Raw genomic sequence first — 15,672 nt, forward strand, 5'->3', positions numbered from 1 at the left:
ATAGCAAAAAATTATTAAAGTTATTAATTAGCATCCAATTGTACAGAAACATTGACTGTAAAAATAAAATTAATTAAAAACACGTACATTATATATAATAAAATCCGATAAATAAATATAAAATAGAATTGCTTAACAACAATAAACTGCTTCGTTATGTTTTAATCTTTGCTTTAATCTGTAAGACTGAAATGATCTTGCACCAGCTCGAAGAAATGTGGGAAGAAATGTGTTATAGTGTTTTATGTTGAATGTAAAGGGGCATCTCTCTCATACATTGTGTTATTGAATAAGATATTCTCTAAGTATAAAAATGATAATAAAATTAACCTTAATTATTCTCTTTTTTCAAAATGGAAATTCTTCTTCGAAAATGAAACGAGGAACATGCGAAAAGATAGAAGCATCTGTGAGTTATATAAATAAAATAAGTAAAATAATTAATACTTTTTAGTTATAGTTACTTGTCAGAAATCATTAAGGTAATCTCTGCAGCTTTAATTTTATTTTTACACTGACTTTAAAATTATAGCGCTAAAAAGATTACTGATATATTTTAAAAAATTTGTAATAAAAATATTTATTTCCATAATGGCTTTATTATTTTATTTTCTATAATTATTTAATTATTATTATAATATTTATTATATATAGTCAATTTATCACCCTTACTGACCACCAAATTATACACGATGATAAATTTACTATGCAATGTAATTGGCAAATTGCCACTTTTTAAAATTAAGAAAGGCGATTCATTAATTAATTGGCATTTTCAATAAATAAATAAAAGATTGATGGGTTGAGAGTTCTAAGGTTCAAATCCTAGTAAAAGACAGTTATTTTTGTATGGATTTGAATGCTAGGTCACAGATACCGGTGTTCTTTGTGATTGGGTTTCAATTAACCACATTGGGAAGGTAATGGCAAACCACCTGTAAAACCTGCAAAAAATTCCAGTGGCAAAAACATCAATGTCTATTGAATCACCAAGGGTTGAACACAATTGAATGGTCAAATTTGATTTTTTTTTATATATATGTATGCCAGTAAGGGCTCACTTTGCTTGTATGACCATCTACCGGCAGGGGGCTCTGCTCCATCAACTTCAGACACGTTTGTTATCCTTATGGTTGTGAAAATATTAAATATTTTATGGATATTCATTAAACAAAAAGAAAGGTCATTTTACTTCATTATATTTCTGTTGTCATGGTGACAGAAATATAATGAAGTAAAAAGATTAATTTTTATTCTTTAATGATTTAAATAACAACTTCACCCCCAACAGGGTTAGGCCCTCGATCTATAACTTAAAACCTTCCCTAGAATAACATGAATGTATCCTAAAAATTTGAAAGCAAATGGTTATTTGGTTCTTGCATGATAGTGTTGCATATAAACAAACAAATTTTTACATATTTGTTTTTAAATGGTTCTTTTAACGAAACATTAATACATCATACTAAATTGTAGTCAAGCTCTGAAAGATGATAAATGTTGGTGAAAGAAAAGTTATAATAAATAAACATTCTCTATTATTTAATTTGAAGGAACAAATCTTTATATAGAATATGATTTTATATCAAATAATTATATTTATATTTCAGAAAAGATTTGGGAGTAAGCCGCACAAAATTAAAGATCGATTACTTCCAGGAGAGTATATAGGGCTTGATACAAACAGTAAGATACTGAAAATATTTTATGAGTTGGCACTTCCAGAAATAGACCAAGAATTATTTAAATATGATCTAGAATTTGAAAAAATTTATATTTCAGCAGCCATAATATCATATGGATATGTAAGTAATTACATATTAATTTGTTGAAAATTTAATCACAATTTGATCAAATGATTCTATAGTATTCCAGAAGTTTTTAGTTGTCTTGTTCAGCTTTGTTTATATAAGTCTATAAGCTTACTGCTATTGCGTGTTCCTTATTCATGTAGTGCGCACCTATAGCTTGTTATTCTCTGAAATCTTCAGTTTAGAATGTAGTGCTATTTAGAACACAATGACATGGTATTGATAGAAATACATAATTTTCGAACTGTTTGAATATGTTTCTCTAACATAAATAGAAACCATCATTTATAAATTGAATTGCTTGACTTTGAGATCACTGTGGTCATTAAAAAAAAACTTATATATATATATATATATATATCGTACCATTAAATATTTTAAATGAAAATGACAAATTTTGTCTGCTTTTCAACTTCATGTTTTCACTTCTAATACCAATCCAACATTGTTATAAAAATATTTCCATATTAAATACTAAAACATTTCTCCTGAAATAAAGTAATTTAATAAATTAAAATAACACATAACGAACTGTTAATTAAGAATAAAAATAAGAACAAGTCATTGGCAGACTCCTTTTCCAAAAAAATTGTTCAATTGTGTTATTCCTTTGTTTTTTTTTACAGATCACAGGTAAGTTAATTTAGTTAAATATTAATCTTTCCATATTATAAATATATATTGCCAAACAATCACTGTCCTGTGTATGCATGTGAGTGAAGAGCATCCTAACCTGTCAAAAAAGGATGCCAAAAATAAATTAATTAACCAGTAACACACGGCGAGTGTATATATATTTTAATTAAATAGTCCAGGATGAATGTAATTTTACATAAGCTTAGTCGTTAAATAAGATGCCTGTGTCACTAATAGAAATTTTCAAAATTCTCCGAAGAAACTTTGATTGAGATATTATTTCTTATGTGATAAAACTTTTCAGCAAAATTTTCTATGTGTAATATATATTTAAATCAACCTATGAAGTGGAGATATGGAAAATGACAGAAAAGGACTGTATAGGAATAAGGCACAATTAAGTAAGGTAGTGTAAGGAGTGAAGGAACAAAATTACGATGTATGGCTATCTGTAGTATTAAAAAATTTTTATGCATCACATACGATCCATGAAATCAATGATATGAAACCAGTAATAAAAGATAATTTGATAAAAACAATATTATAAACAAACAATGAGTAACACAAGTCATACATGATATTCCTCCACGTACTAAAAGGATATCATCTCAATTTGAATACAATAACAGCAGTTGATCCTATGGTTAGCTTGGGCTTCTAAATTGGTTTGTCTTAGATTCAATTTCTGAAAAAGTACTGACAATTTTTCATCTTATTATTATTTAACCTATCTTCTTATTAAAATAAGCTTGTCTAACGTTGTAATAAAATACAAAACCATCTGCAAAATCACTGATGAAAGGGTTATACAATAGCTCCAAAAAGTAATCTAGAAATTGATTCTTTTGTATTTAAAAATCAAGTCTTTTTGTAATTAATTTTTTTACTCGTAATTGTAATTAAATTTTGTAATGCGACTAGCAAACTATAAAACAAACAAAGAAACTATAAAATACCCTTCTAGGGCAGGAATAATATAACATTTAACATCTTTTTTGCAAGCATTAACAGATAACATTATCTGCACCTGATATAAAATAAATTACTGGAGTATCATGTTCTCTTTCAAATATAATGCATACCCAGAGTAAAGCTGTTTTGTAGAATGATCTGCTATTTTATGGTATATTACACTACAGGGTTCAAGAAGTTAAGAGAATAGAATACTATTACCTAGGGTAGGAACAGCAGGTTATTGATTAAGGATTCTGCAATGATCAGCTCTTGTATATGCTGGATAAATTCCTTTTAATCCAGAATCTAAAGAACCCGCTGGTCAGCCAAGTATGCATATGTACATATATAATAAATTCTTGTGTACCATTCATTACTTTATTTAATAAACTTAAATTACTTTACTTTTATTAAACATATATATCTTCAATGTAGATGTAATATACTGAAAAATTATGATTCATAATGTATTAAGATATTGCAGTTAATTAATGAGAACTAATTACACTGGCAGACAAAAAAAAAATTTTAATGTTTCTCTAAGTGTGATACCATTTCTTGAATTGCTTTTTTAGGTACATTACAGATCTGTAAATACAATTTTTTTATCACCCTTAGTTTTAAATACATTATGCTTAAAAAAAAATTAAGGGAAAATATAGTAAAAATCTGTTAAATGTATAATTTTGAATGGCCATACCTGTGTTAGAATGATTTCGCTGATGCTTTTCTTTTCTAATTAACCTCAGGCACATCCCGAATTTATGACCAAAAGTAATCAGCTAACATGTTATTATTCCATTTCCCTATATAATGGCTTTTCATCACCGAAATGTCTTGGTGAAAACGTTCACCGTGTACATCACTTAGGTCTCCGAGATTGGGAAAAAATCTTGATGTCAGTGGAGGAAATGTATTTTCAAGGTCATATTACTTCCCATAGTTCTGTATGATGTAAGAAGTTTATTAACAATAACATGGTAATTGTCAGATTTTTGTTTGCCAAGAAAATGTTTAAAAAACATCTTTAAATGAAGCCCAAGCTGCACTTTCTACATTATTTAACATTGAGTTAAATACATCATCTCTGACAAACTCTCTCATTTGAGGACCAAGAAATATTCCTTCTTTAACTTTTCCTTCACGTCAGGCAGAAAAATTCCTGCCTGATGCACAAAAATCCGGGACTATCCTTCTTCATTGCTTTTACAAAAACGTTTCATTAGTCCTAGCTTCATATGGAGAAAGGATAAAAATATTTTTTTGGGTTCAACTAAGGGCTCATGAATAATATTTTTCCCATTTGGAGTTAAGTTGTCTATCTTGTTTCTTCCACTCTTTGGTAACATAATCCCTAGCTCGGCTGTCCCATTCGCAAAGAAAACATATGTACTTGGTGTAGCCTAACTGCACACCTAACAAGATAGCTATAACTTTCAAATCACCACACATGTTCCATCTGTGTTTTTTATCATTTATTTTTTTCAAGAACGTCTTTTATCACATCATATGTCTCTTTCAAATTAATACCATAAGCGATTGGTATCAAAGGATATTTGGTACCATTGTGTAGTAGATGCAATTTTAAAGTATACTTGGAAGAATCTAAAGAAAAGGCGCCAGTCCTCAGGTTTATGAACTTTTCCTACGTACAACACAAGCTTATCAGTATTTGTGCAATAAAATAAATTATTTTCATCAATAAAGTACTGAGAAAGTTGTTTTTGTTGGCTTTGAATGCCCAAAACTTTTGTATTTTTTTAAAAGTAAATTCCAACCTTGCAGTCTTGATCCTAACAGTTCAACTTGATTTTTGATAAATTTAAATCCCTAACCAAGTCATTTAATTCACCTTGTGATGTAAGATGTGGCTTATTGGAAGATAATTCAAAATCATAATCAATGTTGTCTTCTTCAGTACTGCCTGATTCTTCATCACTGTTTTCAAAACCTAAATTCACAGGTGGCTCAGGAACTAGAATAATTTCACTGTGAGGTACAGGCAAGATTGCATATTGCAATGAAGTACATTTTATAGTATGTATAGATTTTTTAGAAATTCCAAACACACTTGTTAAATAAAAGTAAAAGTCGGTTCCATGATCCACTGGTTCATGCCAAGCCATAGGTACACCAAATGGCAAAGCCTTCCACATATCATTCACCCATCCTCTTAAATAAACAGAACAATTAGTACATAGTATATGAGGAACCCACGTCTTACCTTGATCACCAATTTTACACTGAAAGTACAAATGACATATGCTTTTTTAATTAAAGATGTAATGTTTTTTCTATTTGATTTTACAGTAAACTCACCAAATAGATAAAAAAAGACATCCACACATTATTTACACAATTTCAAGGCATTATAACACTGCACTTTTAACAAACTTGGCAGCAATAAGACTGAAAAAAAATTATTTATTCCTAAATCCAGTGCTTAATACAAACAATACAGCTGTGTTTTCAGCTACATGTTTTGACCTGCACAGGCATGATTAATCTTGTCCATGAAAGCTCACTCTTCAGTATTAGATGTGATGTCATAATACGTGACTATGATATGATTTAATTCTTTGTCTAATATTGTTTATTTATAGCTTACAAATTATGTTAACATGGTTAAACAATAAAATATGAACTAACAAAATATAATATAGGAGCTTAAAATGCTAACTATACATTAAAAATGAAAAAAATCCTTTAATTAAAATTTTGTCTAACTTTAAGAATACCATTAAATTGAGCCCACAAACCAAAATGTAAAATGATTCATGGTTTTGAGTATGATGATGGACTTCTGAATACGTATTTAGTTACTTATAATGAACTATTATACTTATCTTATTTCAACTTAAAATGAGCTGGTATACTGAAATTATATTTGTGTAGGACTCTTATTGCAGGAATGGATGTAAATTTATTTCTTTACATCATCTCTAATGATGCTGGAATAGAAGAATACCATTTTGAAATTGCAATTATACAATTTTCAAAACACCCAATTCATTATCGTTAGCTACACTTACTTTATACGAAGTGGAGACAACAATGTATAAGGATACGGATCAGCCAGATATTTAATTTTAAAATATTTAAATTGTATGATGTATATTTTTTTCAGGTGACCAACAATTTGATAAAGTATTCACAATATACTTACTACTTTTTTTTTATGTATGCTTACTACTTGACCTTGACTAAGTATTCACACCTAAATGCAATAATGCATTACTTTTTTGTGTAAAAAAATGTCTAAAGACCAAAATATATTTCCCACAGAAAAATAAAAATAAAATTCAAATTTTATATTAAAATTTAAAAAATGTCTACAAACTTTCATTTGACTCCTTCACCTGAACCAGCCATCTGAGCCTTCAAGATGTAATCTAATCACAATACTTAAATGTAATCTAATCACAATACTTAATACTCATTTAACCTATGGGTATATCCCATTCTCAGCACACATTTATATCACATTAATATTTTGTGTTTCATAGAATGGATGAATATTATTTCATTTGACATTAATTATTTTTTTACTTCTAACTATTATTCTCTTGAGAATCAGTCGGTAGATACTTGTTAACAGTCTACTTCTATACAGAATAATTTGAAGTCAATTACATACAAGTTTCTGCTTTCAAAATCAACATACTGTAGTCTGAAAATAAAACTTATATTTTACAGCAATTTAAAGAAGATGATCTCTTGAATAGAAGGCACTTCATCGATAAGTGTGATGATGTTATCCATTTCTATCTTTTCTTGTTCTTTGCTAAATACTTCTTAGAAACCTCTGATTCTGATAAATTGTTTATTTTTACAATTGAACTCAATATATATAAGTTCTCATACAGCTCAATGAATTTAAAATACATTTAAGAATACTTTTACATTTTTCACTAGAGACAAAATAAATGTCATACTTCTACTTATTTTCAATGTAAAAAGTTCAATACTATTCCCAGTAACAACAAATTACATGTGTATAAACCAGTTTCATGAAAGAAAGGATATATTATAGTTTGTTACTTCACCTTATTTGCACTGCTTGAATCAGAAATGAGTTCTTCTTTGAAAGTAATATTGTTCAGCATTCTTATTTTCCAGTGCGAATGAGGGTTTTGTTTGTAAAGTTGAACGTCACCTGAATTTTGGTGAGTTTTACATGCTGAACTGAATATACATTTCAATAAGGAAGGCAATGGAAAATCACTTCACGTATCACTTTCTTTATTTTTTCACTTTCTTTGTGTTTCTTGTTTTTGAGAATGGCTACACAATTTTTTTTTTCTCATTTACATCAATGTCAGCTCACCAGCACAGTTTGCCACTAATGAAACTAGGTCTACAAAATATAATATTTTTAAAAAATATTATTTATTTGTATTTAAAAATATAATTATTTTTCTTGAAAAATGACTACAGTTTAATAGCTGTAATTAAAATTACAGCTATTAAACTGATAAATCGTAATACTCATAAGTAATTAGAAAAAAAGTTGAATTAATTTGTATGTAAGGTATCACAACTTAAATTTTATATCCTGATCACCATTTTAACTTGTTGCTGTACTATATGAATACTTGGAATAAAAGGTATCATGCTTAAGTTTGATGAGGGAAATGATGGAGGGAAAGAAATTAATTTCCTAGGGACAGAACTATAAATTAACATGATTCACGGATTATGCTGATTTATAATTATAAATTGTCATCGTATGTTGTTTTGCTGAGTTGGAGATCCTTTACATGAGCATTATCTGTAATTATTCCTGTACCACATCTACTCTTTCGTCTTCTTATACTCTCCATTTCTTACTGTCCTATCAGCTTTAGTCTCTTCCTTACTTTCCCCTTTTCCCTTAAAAAGTGCTCTCTCAAGTGTTGGTAATAATTGTTTTTCTCTCAGAACATGTAAAATCTTATTTTCTTTCTTTCTCTTTACTCTGTGTAGAGTGCTCTGCTTTAGCAATCCCATAACCCACCTCCTCATTTCTAACTTGTCTTATCATTTAATTCTCTGCTTCTTTATCTATACTTTTGTCTTAAAAGCCTTGATCTCATTCTTTTGTAATATATTCTGTTCCTAAAGTGTATGTTTCACACTTAAACAAACATTATACAGTCAACATTTGATCAGTCTTTTCCCAGCATTAAATTCATATCGTAACATAATAAAAAGATTCTGTCCCATTGCTATTCTTGTGGCAATGTTCCTTCAGTTTTCTAAATCTCAGTTTGTATACCCTGCAGATATTTCTATTTTTCAACTACTTCTACGATAAGTTATTTTCTAAACATAACTTTGAGATTAAAATGAAATAAAATACAATAATTTGTGAATTAATTAATTTTCAGATGATTCCAAATATGAGGCCAAAATGCTGCTTCATATCGGACTTAATCAGCCAAAAAACAGAATTTGTAAGTTGTACAGTCAGTAGAGTTAACATTAATGAATGATGAATTAAATATCTACCATACTGAAAATTACAAGTATTTGTTTGACTATATATAACTAAATAATTTTATTAACATCATTATATCTATATAAATAAAAATGTAAATGTTTGTGTGTTCAAATCTTAAATCTCCGAAAGTTCTTCACTGATTGCTTTGAAATTTTGACACAATGTTGCAATTGAATAGCTGTACCTAAGATTTCACACCTGTGACAGGCAAAACCATGCTTTTTTTGAAAAACAGTGCTATCTGCTGGAGGTAAAAGCAACACATGCTATACTAAATATTTTACGATTCAATTTCAATGTTTCCGATATGTGTATCCGTTTTTTAGTCTATATACTAAAAAACTACTGGACCGATTTATGTGCAGGAAAAGGGAGAATCGGAAAAATCAGAAAAGTGAAAACTCGAAAAAGGTAAAAGGGAAAAATGAAAAAAATAAAAAAAGGAAAATGAGGAAAAGGAAAATGGGAAAAGGAAATGGAAAGGGGAAAGGAGAAAAAAAGGGAAAAGAGGAAGGGAAAGGGGAACCAAGGAAAAGAGAAATGGGGGAGTAAAGGGAAAGTTGAAATGGTGGGAGGGAAAGGGTATATGGTAAAAATGAAATGGGTAAAGGGAAAAGGGCTAAAGGAAAAGGGAATGGGAAAAAGGGAAAGGTTAAATTTTGTGAAGTTCCGTAATGTTCATTTTGTTAATCTTTTATCAAACTTTCAATTGTATTCATTTAATTTATATATATATATATATATAATCAAATCTAGCAATAGCGAAGCATTGCTGGATATGCTCGTTATTAATAAATTATTAATAATAAGTAATTTTGCATACTTCATAATAATTAAATATACATGAAGAAAATCATTCTTAAGAAAATACTGAAATTAGTAAATAAACCATTGTTTCTACTCTACTTACATAAAACTCTATAAAACTCGTTATTTTACAAATCTGAAAATAAAAGTATATTTTAGGGTAGATGAAAATACAGCATATCTAAAGAATTCCTTTGCTTAGCTCATAAAAATCAGAATAACTTAATTTCAAAACTGTTGAAATTTTTCAAAATTAAAATGATGAAAAAGATTTCTTAAAAAATATTCACAAAGTGGTAATTAAAATTACAGCTGCTATTAAACTGATAAATCGTATTATTCAATCTAATTAGAAAAAATTGAATTAATTTGTTTGTAAGGCATCACAACTTAAATTTTATACCCTGATCGCCATTTTAACTTTTTGTTGTACTGTTTTTGACATTTTCAAAAATGTTTTAAAATGTTGAAAACTGTTATAGCAGTGGTAGGTTAATACTTTATTATTATTAACCTTCTATTAAGGAATGAAGGAAATCTTTCATTCCTTAGAAAGAAAGATTTCTTTCTAAGGATGACCCTAATAAGATACCTAGTTTTAACCGTTAGGTACTTAATCTGTCAGGTTTATTATGGATCCAGCACTAGGATGCAGTCTCAAACAAATTCATGGGTGTACAGTTCCCTTCCTGCATAGTAAATGATTTTCCTGGGTTATCTGAAATCTGTTCTGCATGTACGATGTACATGATATTCTGGCATATGCAGGTTATCCAGGGATATGCTGAAATATATCAGAGAATATTTATAACTATTTTTCATATTTGAATGTTAGTGGAAATTAACAACAAATTTGTTTTATGTTAGTACGAGTATTATCATCAAAACATTGAATTTCCTTCAACAAGCAAACTTATTAACTGCTAAAAAAAAAAAAAAAAAAAAAAAAAAAAAACAGTTGTAGAAATATAATATGGAGGAACAGTTTACTAAAATGAGTTGATCCACAATTTGTTTGGTAGAAACATGTTACAATATGAAATTTTTATTTTTACCAAACCATTACTAAAAAAGATCTAAATGATTTATAAAAGATACAAATGTACATACTAAAAACATTTGTAAACAAAAAACTAACTCATTTATAACAAAAAAATAAAAATATTTTATCTAAATCTGTTAATATCAAATGCTGAGAAACAATTCTCAAAATAAACATTTCATTTTTTTATTATGACTGAGTAATAACAATCTTAAAAATTTTTAATTAAAAATTTAAAAGCTCAAAAATTCCTATGTACATTTATTTATATATATTCATAATGTAACATATAAATGTATGTAATATATAAATACATGATGTATTTCCAACAAACAAATTACTTGTTTGTTGGAAATAATTGTAAACAGTATATTTTTTGCTAAAAAAAGTAAAACTTAAATGAAACCGTGTTAAAATATTTATTATAACAAATACCATATTTTTAAAATAATTCTTTTAGTTTAAATAACATAATGATATTTTAAAAAAAATCATAAACATTAAAATTATAAAAAACATATATATATATATATATATATATATATATATATATATATATATATATATATATATATATATATTTTAAAAAGATAAAACAAATAATATTTATAAAACACAGAACGTAATAACAAAATAAAAACACGCAAAACTAAAATTATTTATAAAACATTGTAAAGAAAACAGAATTAATTTGTTAATAATAGATAGAAAAATTTCACTCTTTTGAAACTGAAATATTTTCATTCAAAAAATCTTGAGTTGTAAATTTAAAAATTATCTTCATATTCGAAATTAAATCAGTATCTTCAACAAAATCTTCCTAATTTTCTGTAAAATTGTGTCATTCGTTTGTTGTCTCTAAAAATCTATAAAAGTATTGTGCATCACTAATGAGTTTAATTGATTCTAATAAATTTTTAATTAAAATTAGGCCACAGCTTAGTCAATTTAATAATATAAGCTAGTTCTATCGATTTCTGTGGAACTTTTACACAAATGTTTACGTTTTTGAAAATATTCATTGCTTGTCAATCATTCTTAAAAAAAAAATGTATGCTGCGTTCATCCTTAACAATTTTTATTTATGGTTTCTCAGCCAGTTCACTTTCCTACCTTCCCTATCATTCTTTCTTTTTTTTAACAGCCTGAAGCAATGGAAATACTGATAATAAATTCATTCTATTAAGAATATATTTTTTTTTTCTACAGTTTACCTTCACCATGAGTTGATCTCAGTAAATAATCTTTGCTGAACTTTCAATGTACACTCAACATCTCCAAATTCTGAATCATTTGGTAGATATAAGCCCTTGTACTAAAAATTCTTTTTTACCTAATCTAACATCTTTTTTTGTAAGGACTGGTGATTTAAAAAAAAACTTATATTTTGTAAATACACAAAAGTTACTAATAACTCTTCATCGTTGGGTCAATTATTTAACTGTTTGGTTTCACACTCAAGAATATTTTCACAACTGGTATTAAATATGTCTGTCTTTGAATTTCCAACATGAATACCTAAATTGTATAAGTTTAACTAACATTTATATTACAGTATGTTAGTCGGTAATTCCTTTTTGCATAAACCGATACTGTAAATGAAGAAATTCTTAAAAGGTATTTTATTGTTTATTTTTTCCTAAGATGGTTATTTGGGTTGAATCATAATTGTAAAACCGATTGGAATTCTAAAGCTATCAATAACTTGATTTAATAAAAATTTTGATCTTTTGGGAGTTTACTTCTTAATGCATATCTAAGTCCAAATAATTTTTTTCTTTTTTAATAAGTATAAATAGTATTTCACAAATATGATATGGCTACTGATAAAACAATTTTATATCGTATGTGTAACAAAATGAGACCTAATGAATTAAAAAAAAACCATTAAAAAAAAATAAAAATATGAAGGTAGACCAGTCAATGTCTGTAGATCTTTATTTTGTGGATCCCCTTTCTTTGTTCCCTTTACCATCTTAGGCAAACAATTCTGTGAAATCCCACTGATAGCATGAGGTCAAGCTCTCCAATTACAGTGGACATAAAATCTCAAGCTGGAATTTAGAAATAACTTAACATTCTAAAATTATGTTCTCTGCCTTCTTTGTCTCTTCATGGTAATATCTCAAGATTTCCATACAATATTGACTCCTATTTATTGTTATATAACTTGTACTACTATATACAGCCTTTATAGAAAAAGTAATAAAATTTCTACTAGACAAACATGGCTAATAATCCATTGTTAAGAATTTCATTTTTATTTTAAGTGATACAACAAATATTTTGTTCATGACAGATCTGTGATAAAATCATGTTCACTAACATAATTTAAAATAAATTATAATTATTCTTAATTTTTTTCAAACAGTAAAATTATTGGTACATATATTGTGTGAATTGTTTACAAATAAATCTTTCGTAAAAATTAATTGTATTCATATTCTGATGGTGTACAGTGAATAATATTTAAATATATTTGGTTTGAGTGTATATGTATAAAATATACCAAAAACTAATTTCTAACTATAAAATAAATTTTGTCACATTACTCTCAAGAATCATGAAAAACTGAACTATTATATATATATATATATATATATCTAATAATAGTTTAAAATTATATAGATAAACTGAAATTTAAACTATGCTTTGTTTAAACAAAGTAACACATGATAAGAATTTAAAAAATAAATAAAGTACATACTAGTTAAAATGAAATAGCTCCACAAATATGGAGGAAAAGTAATAATAAAATACAAGTGGAGGCAATGATAAAATAAGGCTACAGTCTTGCATACATATTCCATCCTTAAATTTATAAATAACTAGATTCTTTATTATTAAATTTAGTTTTTGAAAAATTTCTAGCTAAATAAATAAATTTTATATTACTAAACTATAAAGATCATGTCGGTTAGAGTTGATATGCTAATCAACAAAAAAAAAATTTTTTCAGATAAAAAAGGAACTATCTTAGCATTTGCCCAGATGTATCAAGGGAGCCATGGAAAAACCTTTGTCAGAGCAGCACCAAAAAATACATAATTAATTTTAAAATAAAAAATAGGTAAATGAAGTCAAAGTTACTATTTTAAAAAAGTAAACACGAAATAATGTTAAGGTAAATTCATGAAGATACTAAATATAAAAGATAGCTACAAAATAATTCACAATAAGTAATATTGTTCGGTAAAAATAATTTTTAATTTTATTTTATACAAAAATTGATGGGAAGATATTTTAAATGGTTTGGTAATTTATTAAAAATGTCAATGGAATTGTAATAAGACCCTTTATCGTAAGCCAAAGGAATTGTGTTGAGCAACACGATAGCAGTTTTGTTGACCGGTTCAAAAGAAATGGCTATTGTTAATTTTTAAGAATAACTGACTATTGTTTTTAGCAAAGGCTGCACATTCATGAATGTAAACACTCAGACAAGTTAACATTTTTAATTTTCTAAATATAGAACTACATGATTTATATTTATACTGAACAATGATTCAAGACCCAATTTTGTATCTTGAAAACTCTTGTCATCAAATTTGTATGTCCCAATTAGATGTAAACGAAATAAATTTTTATGTTCACTCAACAAATAAATGAACATTCTGTATTCTCTGCTAAGAGTATCGACTTATTAAACATCACTCTATTACAATTGTTATCATTACAATTTGTAGACAATCATATTCCATCTAATATAGGGTGAGGATTTTTCAAATCTCAACTGCAGTAATTCTAAAGAATGGAGTGACATGATATGCATTTCTGGTATTCAGTAACAGTATGATCTGTCTTAACATCAACAAAAACACTCTTAATTTTAATAAATGATCTTTTATTATCAATAAACTGTAAGTATTTTCCAACTTTAGAATTAAAAAATTCAATTAAAAAAATGTTTTCTCAATAAAATTGAAATCTTATTTTTCAACTGGTTTACATTTAATTTGCATCAACTTGATGGACAATATCTAATCAACAGGTCAGTAAATACATGTAGAGAAAATTATTGTAACATTTTTCTGAAAATTTGGTAATATATGGCCACATTGTTTGCTAGTCAAGGTTTAAATTATTTGTTTGTTCTCTTATGGAAACTTTAAAAACGCTATGAAAACTGGAAAGAAAGGGCAAAATTTATTATTTAGTATTTTTATTGATCCCATTTGTCATAACCAAGTTAAGATATGAAAAACATTTCAGAAAATGTAGGCTTAATAAATAACTGCATTTTATAAAATCCTTTATTTATTTATTTTTTTTCATTTCATTTCATTTAATTCAAAATGTATTACGTGTTATCAGTTAAAATTTTGCATCATTAAAATTGTAACGACTGAGAATCAAGTAACAAATGATTTCACAAAGTTAACAATAAATATCAGTCAAAAATGAAATCTGATAATATGATTCACAGTTCAAGAAAATATTTAATGTCAGTGACCGTAGAGGATTAGACTATAATTTGTCTCAGTAGCTATGCTGGTGTCAAAACAATTACACTCGGTCATTTCTGTTAAAACAAATTTAACACATCTCGGCCCCATCAATCATAGTAATCAGAAAGAATTGATTGCTTTCTCTTCAATTATATATTATGGCAACAGGTTAAGTCAACTGAATCACCTGACCTTGTTAATACCCGAGACAAAAATACCTCCTTTTAAAACAGAAATGACTTCTTCAGATAAAATTTACATTATTTTATTTTTTGTTAGAAATTCTTAAAAAATTAATACTGGCCCTATGTTGATATCCTGTTGACTGAAATACAAGTACTAATTTCTAATTAAAAATTTAATTTTCTACATTGAGAGAGGCCAGGGATTTGGTTCTCTCTTAATGTTTGCCCTAAGTTTACTATAAATTAATTTTTTGTAAAAAAAATTCTTTGAATAAAATTCCATTACAATTTATTAAATTTTCATTGG

At 27.0% G+C, this 15,672-nt stretch overlaps 2 protein-coding genes across 2 annotated transcripts in view; one reads left to right on the plus strand and one right to left on the minus strand.

Annotated features, from left to right (window-relative positions):
* tmod (tropomodulin) overlaps positions 1 to 15,672 on the minus strand; it is a 443,143-nt gene that overhangs the window by 384,693 nt on the left and 42,778 nt on the right. The gene's annotated exons all lie outside the window — the stretch shown is intronic.
* Positions 374 to 13,824, plus strand: LOC142330353 (uncharacterized). Its single transcript, XM_075375579.1, has 4 exons — positions 374 to 409; positions 1,611 to 1,805; positions 8,771 to 8,836; positions 13,692 to 13,824. The coding sequence occupies exons 1-4, from the start codon at positions 374 to 376 to the stop codon at positions 13,710 to 13,712; spliced, it is 318 nt and encodes a 105-aa protein (XP_075231694.1). The 3' UTR covers positions 13,713 to 13,824.

Source organism: Lycorma delicatula, chromosome 9 (assembly GCF_047948215.1).
Source record: "Lycorma delicatula isolate Av1 chromosome 9, ASM4794821v1, whole genome shotgun sequence".
NCBI classification, from domain to species: Eukaryota; Metazoa; Arthropoda; class Insecta; order Hemiptera; family Fulgoridae; genus Lycorma; species Lycorma delicatula.

Coding starts and splice junctions, on each gene's coding strand:
- LOC142330353 (XM_075375579.1), top strand. CDS start 374: ATGAAACGAGGAACATGCGAAAAGATAGAAGCATCT. Junction 410..1,610: donor GCGAAAAGATAGAAGCATCT/GTGAGTTATATA, acceptor TTTATATTTCAG/AAAAGATTTGGGAGTAAGCC. Junction 1,806..8,770: donor CCATAATATCATATGGATAT/GTAAGTAATTAC, acceptor ATTAATTTTCAG/ATGATTCCAAATATGAGGCC.